The sequence below is a fragment of the Mustelus asterias genome, chromosome 1 (genome assembly GCF_964213995.1).
Source record: "Mustelus asterias chromosome 1, sMusAst1.hap1.1, whole genome shotgun sequence".
Classification (NCBI taxonomy): Eukaryota; Metazoa; Chordata; class Chondrichthyes; order Carcharhiniformes; family Triakidae; genus Mustelus; species Mustelus asterias.
Window position 1 is genome coordinate 80329237 of NC_135801.1, and position 13427 is coordinate 80342663.

General features: G+C 41.6%; 1 protein-coding gene and 2 pseudogenes across 3 annotated transcripts in view; 1 reads left to right on the plus strand and 2 right to left on the minus strand.

Annotated features, from left to right (window-relative positions):
• cds1 (CDP-diacylglycerol synthase (phosphatidate cytidylyltransferase) 1) overlaps nt 1–13427 on the plus strand; it is an 81325-nt gene that overhangs the window by 35864 nt on the left and 32034 nt on the right. For all 3 annotated transcript variants that reach the window (XM_078213898.1, XM_078213914.1, XM_078213905.1), the window contains 2 exons: nt 8113–8209; nt 11789–11886. In XM_078213898.1, the coding sequence (XP_078070024.1) occupies nt 8113–8209; nt 11789–11886 (195 nt within the window). The remainder of the gene's footprint in view (nt 1–8112; nt 8210–11788; nt 11887–13427) is intronic.
• On the minus strand, nt 5176–5379 carry LOC144502024 (U2 spliceosomal RNA; annotated as a pseudogene).
• Nucleotides 5618–5792, minus strand: LOC144501820 (U2 spliceosomal RNA; annotated as a pseudogene).

Here is a 13427-nt window from a genome sequence, read left to right on the forward strand (position 1 = left end):
TCGGCTGTATTCTGTATATATGCATAAAGTTATGTTATTTATAAACCGTTATTGTTCAACCATACAAACCTCTAAACCTCTTCATGAGACAACATACAACCTTACAACAAGTGTCACTTCTGAAAGGTCTGGCTCTTATTTTTAATGATGTTCCCTACATCTAAACTGTTCAACTAGCAGAGATAGTTGTCTATCTATTCCCTTTAATGTTTTGAAAATTTCAATCAAATCCTCTTTTTAACATTCTAAATTCCAGGGGATACAAGCCTTTTAAAAGTTTAAAGTTTATTTATTAGTCACAAGTAAGGTTTACATTAACATTGCAGTGAAGTTACTGTGAAATTTTTATACGTCTTCTAATTTCACCCGTTGAATCAGGAATTGTTCTAGTAATTCTACATTGAAGTCCCTCCAAGGCCAATATATCCTCCTTAAGGTGGTTAGAGAAGGCTGTAAGTCTTCCTTCTCCAATTGTGGTTGAAGACCATTTTCATTTCAAGTGCTTACCAATTCCCTTTTGACATCCACAGTTGAATCTGCCTTCACTACACTCCCAGGAAGTGTCTTCCAGCTCTTAAACATTTGCTATGATTTTTTAAAAAAAGCTTATCTTCATCTCACCTTTGGACCTTTCGTCATCACCCTAAACCTGTATTCTTTGTTTCTGCCAATAAGAACAACTGTTTTTTAACTGCTCGGTTTAGACACTTCAGGATTTTGAACAGTTTTATCAAATCTTATCTCAACCGTCTTCTCTCCAAGGAGAATAACCCCAGCTTCTGCAATCTGTCCATATGACTGAAATCACTCATCCCTGGAACATTTCCTAAATTCTGGTGTCCAGAATTGGACACAGTACTCCAGTTAAGGCTAAACCAGTGTTTTATAAAGGCTCATCAGAACCTCTTTGTTTTTATTCTCTCTGCCTCTGTTTATAAAACTCAGAATCCCATATATCTTTTTAACCATTTTCTCAATCTGCCCTGTCACCGTCAATGATTCGTGTACATATACTTCTCTGTTTTTGCACACTTTTGTTATATTTTATTTGTTTTACATTATATTGCCTGCCTTCATTCTTCCAATCAAAATATACCAGTTTGCATTTCTCTACATTAAATCTGATGTGCTCTGTGTCCATCCATTTCACTAGTCTTCGCCCTCTTGATGTCTATTACTATCCTCCTTGATGTTCCCAGCATATCTTCAGGCAAGACAGAGGAGGAGGCATTGCAGTATTAGTTAAGGAGTCAATTACTGCAGTAAGGAGAGATGATACCTGGGGGAGGGGGGGCATCAAATTAAGCTTTGTGAATAGAGTTTAGGAATAAAAAAGGGGCAGCCACATTGTTAGGTGTTTATTATAGATCCCCAAATAGGCAGATATTGAGGAGCAAATATGTGCTCCGTTTGTGGAGGTGTGTAAAAACAATAACAATAGGGTTATTATATTAGGTGATTTCAACTTTCTCAACGTTAACAGGGCTATACATAGTGTTAAGGGCTTGGATGGAGTAGATTTCTTGAAATGCGTACAGGAGAATTTTTTAGATCAATACGTCGCGGGTCCAACAAGGGAGGGAGCTGTGCTGGACCTAATTCTGGGGAATGAAGCCGGATAGGTGGTGGTGGGGGAACATTTTAGTGGTAGTGATCACAATATGGTACAATTTAAGCTTGTTATGGACAAGGAAATAGACAAGCTGTGAAAAAGGTTTTGGATGGGAGAAAGCGGAATTTAGTAAAATAAGACAGGATCTGGCCAAGGTAGACTGGGAACAGCTACTAATGGGGAAATCTACAGAGAAGCAGTGGGGGGGCATTCAAAAAGGAAATGGGGAGGGTGCAAGCCCAGCATGTTCCCTCTAGAGTGATGGGTGGGAATAACAAGCCCAGAGAACCATGGATGACCAGAGATACTCAGGATACAATGAGAAGGAAAAGAAAGGCTTTTAAAAAGTACAAGGAGAGCAAATCAGTGGAAGCATTAGTGAGGTATAGAAAGTGCAGGGTGGAGCTTAAGTAGGCAATTAGGAAAACAAAGAGGTGATATGAGAGGGCTCCGGCTGGTAAAAGCAGGGAAAATCCCAAGATAATCTGTAAGTATGTCAATTGGAAGTGGATAACCAGGGAAAGAGTAGGGACCAAGGGGGCAATCTGAGGGTGGAGCCAGAGGACATTGATAGTGTTGAATGAATACTTTACATCTGTCTTCACCCAAGAGAATGAGGACAATGGTATGGAATTCGGGGAGAGAGATGGTGGCATAGTGGTTAGCACTGCTGCCCCACTGCTCCAGGGACCTTAGTTCAATTCTGGTCTCCGGTGACTGTCTGTGTGGAGTTTGCATGTTCTCCCCGTGTCTGCATGGGGTTCCTCCAGGTGCTCCAGTTTCCTCCCACAGTCCAAAGAGATGCATGTTAGGTTGATTGGCCATGCTAAATTGTCCCTTATTGTCAGGGGAATTAGCAAGGTAAATACATAGGGATTACGGGGATAGGGTCTGGGTGGGATGGTTGTTGGTTCAGGCTTGATGGGCCAAATGACCTCCTTCACTGTAGTGATTGTATTATATTTAGACTGTGAGGTTCTTGGGAAATTGACATAGGGAAGGACAAGGTATTAGAGACGTTGGCAGCCTTAAAAGTGGATTATTCTCCAGGTCCAGATGAATTGTGCCCCAGCCTGCTGTGGGACACATGGGTGGGAGCTTTAGGGAAGATTTGAGGAAAAACTTCTTTAACCAGAGGGTGGTGACAGTCTGGGATGCACAGTCTGGGATGCACAGCCTGGGTGGGTGGTGGAGGCGGGATGTCTCACATCCTTTAAAAAGTACCTGGATGAATACTTGGCACGCCATAACATTCAAGGCGATGGGCCAAGTGCTGGCAAGTGGGATTAGTGGGCAGGTCAGGACCTTTCATGCTTCAGTGTAGACTCGACGGGCCAAAGAGCCTCTTCTGCACTGTAGTATTCTGTGATTCTGAGATTGCAGGGGCTCTGACCTAAATTTTCAATCCCTCTCTGGCCATGGGGGAGGTACCAGAAGACTGGAGAACAGCTGATGTGGTTCTCTTATTTAAGAAGAATTGTAGAGATAAACCAGGGAACTACAGACCAGTGAGTCTCATGTCAGTGGTAGGGAAACTATTGAGAAATTTTTGAAGGAGAAATTTCATTTGGTGAGGCAAAGCTTGATCAGGGATAGTCAGCATGGCTTCGTCAGAGGGAGGTTATGCCTAACAAATTTGATTGAATTTTTTTGAGGAGGTGACCAAGTGTGTTAACGCGGGTAGTGCAGTCGATGTAATTTGTATGGATTTCAGCAAAGCCTTTGACAAGGTCCCACATGAGAGGCTTGTAAAGAAGGTAAATTCACATGGGATTCAGGGTAACTTGATAAAATGGATTCAAAATTGGCTCAGTTGTAGGAGACAGAGCATGTTAGCAGAAGGCTTCTTTGGTGCTGTGAGCCAGTGTCCAGTGGCATACCATAGGGATCTGTGGGTCCCCTATTATTCATAATTTATATAAATGACATTGATGACTATGTAGGGGGTAGGATTAGTAAGTTTGCAGATGGCACAGATTGGCCGGGTGGTTAACAGTGAGGCAGTGAGTCTTCAGCCACAAGAAGATATAGACGGAATGATCAAATGGGCAGACAAGTGGCAGATGGAATTTAACCCTGAAACGTGTGAGGTGACAACACTTTGGAAGGAGTAATTTGACAAGGAAGTACTCAATGAATGGTAGGACATTAGGAAGTTCTGTGGAACCAAGGGATGTTAGAGTGTTTGCCAACAGATCTTTGAAGGTGGAAGGGTACGTTAGTCGGGTGGTGAAAAAGGCATATGAGGCACTTGCCTTTACCAATCGAGGATTAGGTTACAAAAGCAGGGAAGTCATGTTGGAGTTGTATATAACTTTGGTGAGGCCACAGCTAGAATACTGTGTGCAGTTCTGGTCGCCACATTATAGGAAAGATGTGATTGCACTGGAGGGAGTGCAGAAGAGATTCACCAGAATGTTGCCTGGGATGGAACATTTAAGTTATGAAGAGAGGTTGAGTAGCTTGGGTTGTTTTCGTTGGATCAGAGAAGACTGAGGGGCGACCTGATCGAGGTGTACAAGATTATGAGGGACATGGACAGGGTGGATAAAGAGCAGCTGTTCCCCTAAGTTGAAAGGTCAGGCACGAGGGGACATTGGTTCAAGGTGAGGGGCAGGAGGTTAGGGGGGATGTGGGGAAAAACGTTTTTATCCAGAGGGTGGTGACTGCCTGGGAGGGTGGGAGAGGCAGGTTGCCTCAGACCATTTAAAAATATGTGGATGAGCAATTGGCACATCATAACATTCAGAGCTATGTGCCAAGTACTGGCAGATGGGATTAGGTTGGAGTTCAGGTGTTTCTAACGTGTTGGTGTGGACACGGGCCAAAGGGCCTCTTCTGCACTGTATGATTCTATGATATCGAAGTTTTGTGTCATCTCCAAATTTTGAAATTGTACCCTGCACACCCAAGTCCAAATCATTAACATATATATCAGGAAAAGCAGTGGTCCTAGTAATAATCTCTTGTGGAAATCCACACCATACCTTCCTCCAGTCTGAGGAACTACTGTTTGTTTCCTATTCTTTAGCCAATTTTGTATCAGTGTTGCCATGATCCTTTTTATTCCATGAGCTTCAAATTTGTTGATGACCTTACTAAGTGACACTTTATCAAATTCCTTTTAGAAATCCACATTGACCACATTACTCATCTCCCTTCTCTCTTAACTTGTTAAGAAACTAAAATGAAGTTAATTGAAACAGAAAATGCTGGAAAATCTCAGCAGGTCTGACAGCATCTGTGGAGAGAGAATAGAGCTAATTTTTTATTTCAAAAATATACTTTATTCACAAAAAAAACCTCTCAAATAAGACATTTCAAATGACAGATCCAAAAGTTACAAACAGTCCAATAAATGAATCATTTTTACCCTACAATACAGTGCTTATTTACAAAAACATTACATTAAACTGATAAGAACAGATTTTTTTTTGTACTTTTCCAATTCAATCAAATCAAATCAAATCCAATTCAGAGTCTCAACAAGTTGAGACATTTCCGATCCAGGCTGACAAGACGGGGCGAGCGACCAAATCACCCTGTCCTGGGCCTGATCTACATGAGCCAAGCTGATTGGAGGAGGGAAAGTAATACCTCCTCCAAGACTTGAGCTCATTTGCATCTTAGCCAAAAGGCCGAGATGCCACTTTTAAAAATTGCTTCATATGAAACATATGAAGCTTCAGTGTAACCTAATGACCTCAACCAAGTGCAGCATCCTATCCATACTACACTTGATCTTAGCCAAAAGGCCGAGAAGCGATAGCCTGTAAACTTCCACTCGGCCCCCCCTCACTCCCTTCGACACCATCTTTCACATGCGTCTGGCTGGCCATGTCAAAACCGTCGCCCTGACTAAGTGGTGCAGTTGCAGTGAAAGTCAACAGGGGGCATGCTGTGCGTGCCTCGCCCTAGTCACCCTGACACCAGCTGACCAGCAGGCAGGTGCTGCCACATGTTCTGCTTTTGACATTCTTGTTCCCCCAAGAGGGATGGGCTGGGCTGGGCTGCACCATTCCTGGAGGCACTGCAAGACCAGGCCGATGCGTGGAGTGGAAGGAGCAAGCCCCTCTCCCACCGCCCTGTTCCAAAAATCCGCTTAATATTTGGCCCCCAGATAGGGGACGTATCAGATATTAAACTGATAAGAACAGATTTTTTTAAATTTCAAAAATATACTTTATTCAATAGAGCTATGTTTCGAGTCCAGATGATCCTTCGTCAGAGCTGAAGACAATAGAAAATAGGGTGATATTTATACTGTTAGGTGAGTGGAGGGAATTGACAAAGATGTCATAGACAAAAAAACAAAGGGAATATAAATAGTGGTGATCGTGGCTAAGGGTGTGGATAGTAGCCCACTAAGAGATCAGAATGTGTAAATGGCAGAGCAAAGATAAGCAGAGTGTCAAAGGACAGCCTGAGACATGTAACAAATGGCCCTAGACGAGTGGAGGGAGGAGGAGACCTTAATGGGGGAAAAAATGGAAAACGAGATTTTTAAAGTGGAAAAAATGGATGAAATAAAAATAATGTCTTGGCCTGTTCAGACTTTCTGGATAAATGTATTGTCCCATTTTTGGTTTTAAAATATTTTATAACAACACAACTTGTATTGACACAGCACTTGCCCACTTCCCACTACAATAAAACAGCCCAAAGTGCTTCACAGGAATGCTGCTAAACAAAATTTGACACTGAGCCATGAGACACTAGGACAGCGGACCAAACAACTGGTCAAAGATGCAAGTCCGTAGGAACATCCCAAAGGGGGAGAGATAAGCAGAGATGATGGGTTTATTTTATTGGAAAGTCAGCGTGATGGGGGATATAGGCATATAGGTCACGAAAGACATCACGTCAGGTTGATGAGGCTATTTAATAAAGTAAACTAAAGCTGATAGAATTTTAGGACTTACCATAAAAGATATAGAAATGCAAAAGATAGCCAACAGTAATACTGAGCAGTTATGAAACACAAGACTTCAGTTAGGAGTCTGCAGTGTTAGGCTCTACAGTGCAAGAACACACACATTCACCAGGTATGAGAAAATATAGATTGTGGATCTTTCTCATTAGAACAGTGGACATTAAGGAATGATGGATGTTTTAAATTATGAGACAAAGTAGACAGAAGCAGACTGTTTACAGTGGTTGATCAGTCTAGAGTGGGTTGTCCTGGGTGCAATATTAAATGTAGGAGATATGAAAAAACCGAATTGAGAGTCTGTGGCATTTACTTCCAGGATTAGTGGTTGAGACAAAAATTTCCAGAATTCAAAATTAGATTAGATATTGGGTGAAGGAAAAGTGCTTCAAAGGAATGGGAACAAGGTTGGTAAATAAATGAAAAATAGTTGGTCATGTGTAGGATAAACACTGATGTGTAATTATTTTCTGGATAGTCTGTTTATGTTGTAACTACTGTGTATTACTATGCATCTTTGATCCATTTCCTGAAAGTTTAGCTGATACTGAAAAAATGCATACTTTGCTATTTCATTATCCAAAGAATAAAAAGAGAAAAGGTGGAAATACGTGACATTTCAGATAGCAAATGTGGAGGGAGAAACAAAGTTAATGAGTGTAATCTTTGTAAAAAAAATTTTAAAGTGTCGTCAGAATCTGAAAACATTTTTTGGGCGAGTTCAGCACTGCAATCTTCACACACTCCTGTCAGTTTTTCTGACAGCTGGGAGACTTGCACCGGCGGAGGGTGGGGTGGCGGAGCTGAAGTACGCCAGTGAAGCCGGCTGCAGAGTGCTTGGGTGCCATTGTGCAAGGTGCCCCGATCTACCAGTGAACCAGAAAACCTGCCACTCGCGGACATCGGAACTCTCCACCATCGGCGGCATGTGTGTCCCCCCCCCCGCCACCACCACACCAAACAGGCCGCTGGCATCGGGGATCAGGACCATCCTGATGAGTCCACTGGCGGACCATCTATGCTCCCCCTCCCCTGTTTTTCCCCTCCCACACTGCCATGCCCCGGCCTTTAATGGCCTCTGATCCCCTAGTGTTCCTAAACACACTTTCCAGGGGAAGCAGAGGTATAGTTGTGTTTGCAATTTACAATATTGCACTCATTACTCACATTTGCTCTCCTCTACATTGGAGGGATCAAACACAGATGGGATGACTGTTTTGTTACAACTGTAACGTAATGAAGCTCATAAGCCCATGGCACAGCATCTTGTCTTCTGATTTGGCATTTTAAAGCCTTTGTTTTTATTTCTTTTGAGATTGCATTGGAGATGATTTAAAAATATCCTTCAGATTTTTTATTGCAAATTCAAAACCACCATTTTCGTTTTGTGATACTAATGATTACTAGGTATAGCTGGTATAGTTAATGGTTTAGATAAGGTTTACAGATTTTGTACATAGAGTTTGCTGTAAAGTGGGAACTTCTAAGAACATTGATTTTATTTTTTGTTTGTGTTTTAACTTGCCTCTTGCAATTCACTTTGTCTTTTTAATCATGCTTTGTTTTGCAGATGGAAGAACTGGTGGATTCGTGGGATCTTGTCACTCGCTATGATTTCATTTTTTTTCTTAATCATCTACCTGGGACCTATTGTACTCATGCTTGTGGTTAGTAGACTAATTTAATGGAAATAAATTCATTTTTAAGTTGGGAAAAATAAATTATAAAAAAAATCTTCACTTGCAGAAAACCATTAACCCCTGCATTAAGGGGCTAAATTTGAATTCCAGGTTTGATTATTGCTAAAACTCATCTGCTATCAATAGGTTAATTTTGCAGTTTTCAGCCAGATGAATAGAACATAAGTTGTAATTTAGGAACAATTTTATTTAAAACAAGAGGAACCAAAATAAATTGTATCTGATGAGACTCTTTTGAAAGGCTTAATGTGACATCTGGATTGTATTGGAAGTTAAGCATTGTGATGAGGAGAAGAGAAATAAACAAGATAATTGGCGAATAAAAATTATAAAGTTTTAATTTTTTTTCTGAAAATGTTGCTTCTAATTGAAAATCAATTCCAAATTTTCAGGAGCAATGCTTGTTTTGATTTTGTTATCCCTCATCTTGTTCATTACATTCCACTGCTTATTCTCCTGACTCTTCATCCACCTTCTTTAGGGGTTTGGTGATTTAGTCGTACTTGCAATTTAACATTTTGTATTCACTGTGTTTATTCCCCAGTTTTCTCTCAAAGCTCCAGCCACTATTTCCACCTTTTTATGACCCATCTATTGTAGTTGATTCTCTTAACTATTCTTCATCTGGATACTTAGAATGAATGGATTGTCTTAATGAAGACTGGACAGACTGGACTTGTTTCCACTGGAGTTTAGAAGGGGTGATTTGATTGGACCATGTAAGATCTTGAATGAGCTAGACAAGGTGGATGTGAAAAGGTTGTTTCTTCTTGTGAATGAGTCCAGAACTAGGGGCACTGTTATAAAATTGAGCGTTGCTCTTTTAGGATAGTGATGGAGAGAATTTTTATCAGAGGGTTGAGAGAGTTTGGAACTCTTTGCCTCAGAAGGCAGTGGAGGTGGGGGTCATTGATCATTTTCAAGACAGTGGTAGATAGGTCCTTGTTGGATGAGAGATTTGAACGTTATCGAGAGTAGCTGGGAATGTGGAATTCTAAACAAGCAGATCAGCCAAAATCTAATTGAATCGCAGAGGAGCTGAATGGCCCACTTTTGCTCCTAGTTTGCATGTTCACCTCTTCTTTCAAGACTTTGTCGTGAACAAACCATTCATAATTTCCAACTCCTGTTATTGCCTTGCTGCAGGACACATCTTCACTTTGAAGGTTTCAAATTTAATAGCATGCCTAACATGAAACTCGTCTCATCATGGTTTGCTGATTTAGCTCAGCCACATTTAGTTTTCTGTGCAACATTTTCCTGAGTCAATGTCAAATTCCTGGAGAGTGAGGAAAACCTGGAGCCAGGTTTCCATTTATGCTTTCTATCTTTATTGTGAATTTCTGCTGAGACGCATTTTCATATCTCTGCTGAAATACAGAATTCACTGTTTCTCATTGCTTGCACCTTACACCACTGCACACTTCCACTGGACCCCTGGACTGACTCCCTGTCACACATTTAATCATGGTTAAGATCAAGATAATTCCCCCAGCTATCTTGGCATACGTTTTGTGGGATGTGCCTCTCTGGCATTTTAATGTGCAAGTTCTTCTGCAGAGCTGTTTTATTGTACTACCATCTTCTCAATCCACTTTCCCTCATTTCCTTGATTCTCACCTATAACATCAAGTGCATTTAAGTTAATATCTTTGTCTTTATCACTGCACTTATCTCTCCTATTCCTCATGATTTTGATCTCCTGTATCTTTCTGATTTTAACTTTCTCTGCATCTTCCGCTTTCCTTTGCCGCTTGATGGCAGCATTATCAGTCACTTTGGCTCCATTCTCTGGAACGTGCTCACTCCATTTTTTCCAGTTCTCCTACTATAGCTTGACATTCTTGCATTTTAAATTTTCCCTCTGTTAAATGCCTTGAATTTTTTTTTGTGTTGTTTTGACGCCCATGGAAATCCATCAGTGGGGATGTTCGTCGATGATTGCACAATGTTCAGCACCATTTGCAATGACTCAGATACTGATACTGATGTTCAAATGCAGCAAGATCTTGACAATATCTGGGCTTGGGCTGACAAGTAACATTCATGTGACACAAATGCCAGGCAATGACTATCACCAATAAGAGACACACTAACCACTGCCCCATGACATTCAAATTGTGTTGCCATCACTGAATCCCCCACTGTCAATATCACTGGGGTTACCATTGACCAGAAACTCAGCTGGACTCACCACAGAAACACAGTGGCTACCAGAGCAAGTCAGAGGCTAGGAATACTGCGGCTTGTAACTCCCCTCCTGATTCCCCATCCAGGAAAAAGCAGCCCAATTGATTGACACCACATCTACAAACATCCACTCCCTCCAGCACTGATGTTCAGTAGTAGCAGCGTATACTATCTACAAGATTCCCATATCTACGAGATGCACTGCAGCGATTCACCACAGATCCTTAGACAGCACCTTCCAAGCCTATGACCATTTCCATCTAGAAGGACAAGCGCAGCAGATACATGGGAACACCAGCACCCGCAAATTTCCTTTCAAGCCACTCACTATCCCTATATTGGAAATATATTGCCATTCCTTCGCAATCACTGGGTCAAAATCCTGGAATTCCCTCCCGAGTGGCATTGTGGCTCAATCCACAGCACATGGACTGCAGCGATTCAAGAAGCCGCTTCACCACCACCTCTCAAGGGCAACTTGGGATGGGCAATAAATGCTGGCCAGCCAGTGATGCCCATGTCCCACAAATAAAAAAAAGATAGCATGATGGAAAAGTAATGTCTATGGACCAGATCTCTGCTAATGTTCTTAAAACCACTGTCCACAATTCTACCACTGAGAAAGAAGCCACTTGTATGGGAAGTGATTTTTGGGAATGGTCACTGGTGCACAGAAATTGATTTCCCATGATTTGTACCAAAAAATTGCGACTAAGAAAATATTCCATCTGTGAGACATTCCATTTGGCTGTATGTAGCAAGATGTTATTTATTGGTGCAAGCCAACAACCTGAAGAAGTCTATTTGTGCAATTACTTTGTGATATGAGACTTTCTGGATCATTATGTCGACTCTGTCTGTTGTAATGGAGCTGAATCAACATCAGTATGCCCTGAGTTTCCTGTTTCTCAGGACTCTGTTTCGGAACACATCATGGTGTTGATCCAAATAGAGCAGTTTCTTTGACAAATAGATCAGCTTTGACAAAGGGTCATCTGGACTCGAAACGTCAGCTCTTTTCTCGCCTTACAGATGCTGCCAGGCTGACTGAGATTTTCCAGTAATTTCCCTTTTGGTTGGAGAGCAGTTTCTTTGCTATTTATTGTTAGTTTGATGCTGAATTAATGTTGATGTAAATTCAGCACCAAACTGACATTGTAATAGCAGCAATAGGCAAATGTTTCTAATGTCAGCCAATCAATCTTTTACCCCATCCAGTTGAAGGTTAAGATTTTCAGACTGAAGGCAAGGATTATATGCCTGTTTTGTGATGTAAATTGATTTTTGGAACAGCAGAGACTGGTTCTTTTAGAATCTAATTTAGGTTGTAAACTAATTTATTTTATTATCTTTTAGGTTCTTTATGTTCAAATCAAGTGTTTTCATGAGATCATCACTATTGGTTACAGAGTGTATCATTCTTATGAACTACCTTGGTTCAGAACCTTGAGCTGGTGAGTGTGGTCAAACAGATGAAGGGCTTTTTTATTAATTTGGGGGGGCGGGTAACGGGGGACAGGGTTGGGTGGAACAGGAGACAGAAGCTGCAGAACATCCTCATTAAACATTCTCCGTAAACTAGTAAGAGGAAAACATCACTTAATTGATTCTGAGGAAGCCATGAAGATAGCATCCAAATGAAAATATATTGAAATGTAACAGTGCATTTTGTGTCACAGTTGCTGCTGTTGAATTGGCATAAATTCTCAGTCTGTTCATAGAAGAAAGTTTAAGTTAGAAAGATATAGTAACTTTCCCTGTAAGTAACTTTAAAAAAAAAAGTCCAATCTAGATGACGGGACTGGGAGCATTCTGGCCAAGTTTGCCGATGATACAAAGATAGGTGGAGGGGCAGGTAGTATTGAGGAGGTGGGGAGGCTGCAGAAAGATTTAGACAGTTTAGGAGAGTGGTCCAAGAAGTGGCTGATGAAATTCAACGTGGGCAAGTGCGAGGTCGTACACTTTGGAAAAAAGAATAGAGGCATGGACTATTTTCTAAACGGTGACAAAATTCATAATGCTAAAGTGCAAAGGGACTTGGGAGTCCTAGTCCAGGATTCTCTAAAGGTAAACTTGCAGGTTGAGTCCGTAATTAAGAAAGCAAATGTAATGTTGTCATTTATCTCAAGAGGCTTGGAATACAAAAGCAGGGATGTACTTCTGAGGCTTTATAAAGCACTGGTTAGGCCCCATTTGGAGTACTGTGAGCAATTTTGGGCCCCACACCTCAGGAAGGACATACTGGCACTGGAGCGGGTCCAGCGGAGATTCACACGGATGATCCCAGGAATGGTAGGCCTGACATACGATGAACGTCTGAGGATCGTGGGATTATATTCATTGGAGTTTAGGAGGTTGAGGGGAGATCTGATAGAAACTTACAAGATAATGAACGGCTTAGATAGGATGGACGTAGGGAAGTTGTTTCCATTAACAGGGGAGACTAGGACGCGGGGGCACAGCCTTAGAATAAAAGGGAGTCACTTTAGAACAGAGATGAGGAGAAATTTCTTCAGCCAGAGAGTGGTGGGTCTGTGGAATTCATTGCCACAGAGGGCTGTGGAGGCCGAGACGTTGAGCGTCTTCAAGACAGAAATTGATAAATTCTTGATTTCTCGAGGAATTAAGGGCTATGGGGAGAGAGCGGGTAAATGGAGTTGAAATCAACCATGATTGAATGGTGGAGTGGACTCGATGGGCCGAATGGCCTTACTTCCGCTCCTATGTCTTATGGTCTTATGGTCTTATGTATTCTCATCCTTTCAAGTTTGATTTCAAGATTTGGAGCCTTGGTTGATCTTGGTTGGTAGAAACTTAATCGTGTCTTTATTGCGGAGTGCATAAAATTTGGGTTCATGCTGTTACCAGATCGCATAACAGCTGTTAAACCAATCATGAGGTGCCCCAAGCCCCAGCACCTATGGGGGCAACCTGGGGGCAACCCACCCTCTTGCACCCTGGACATTGGTGCACAGTGGTACTCATCTCCTCGCTC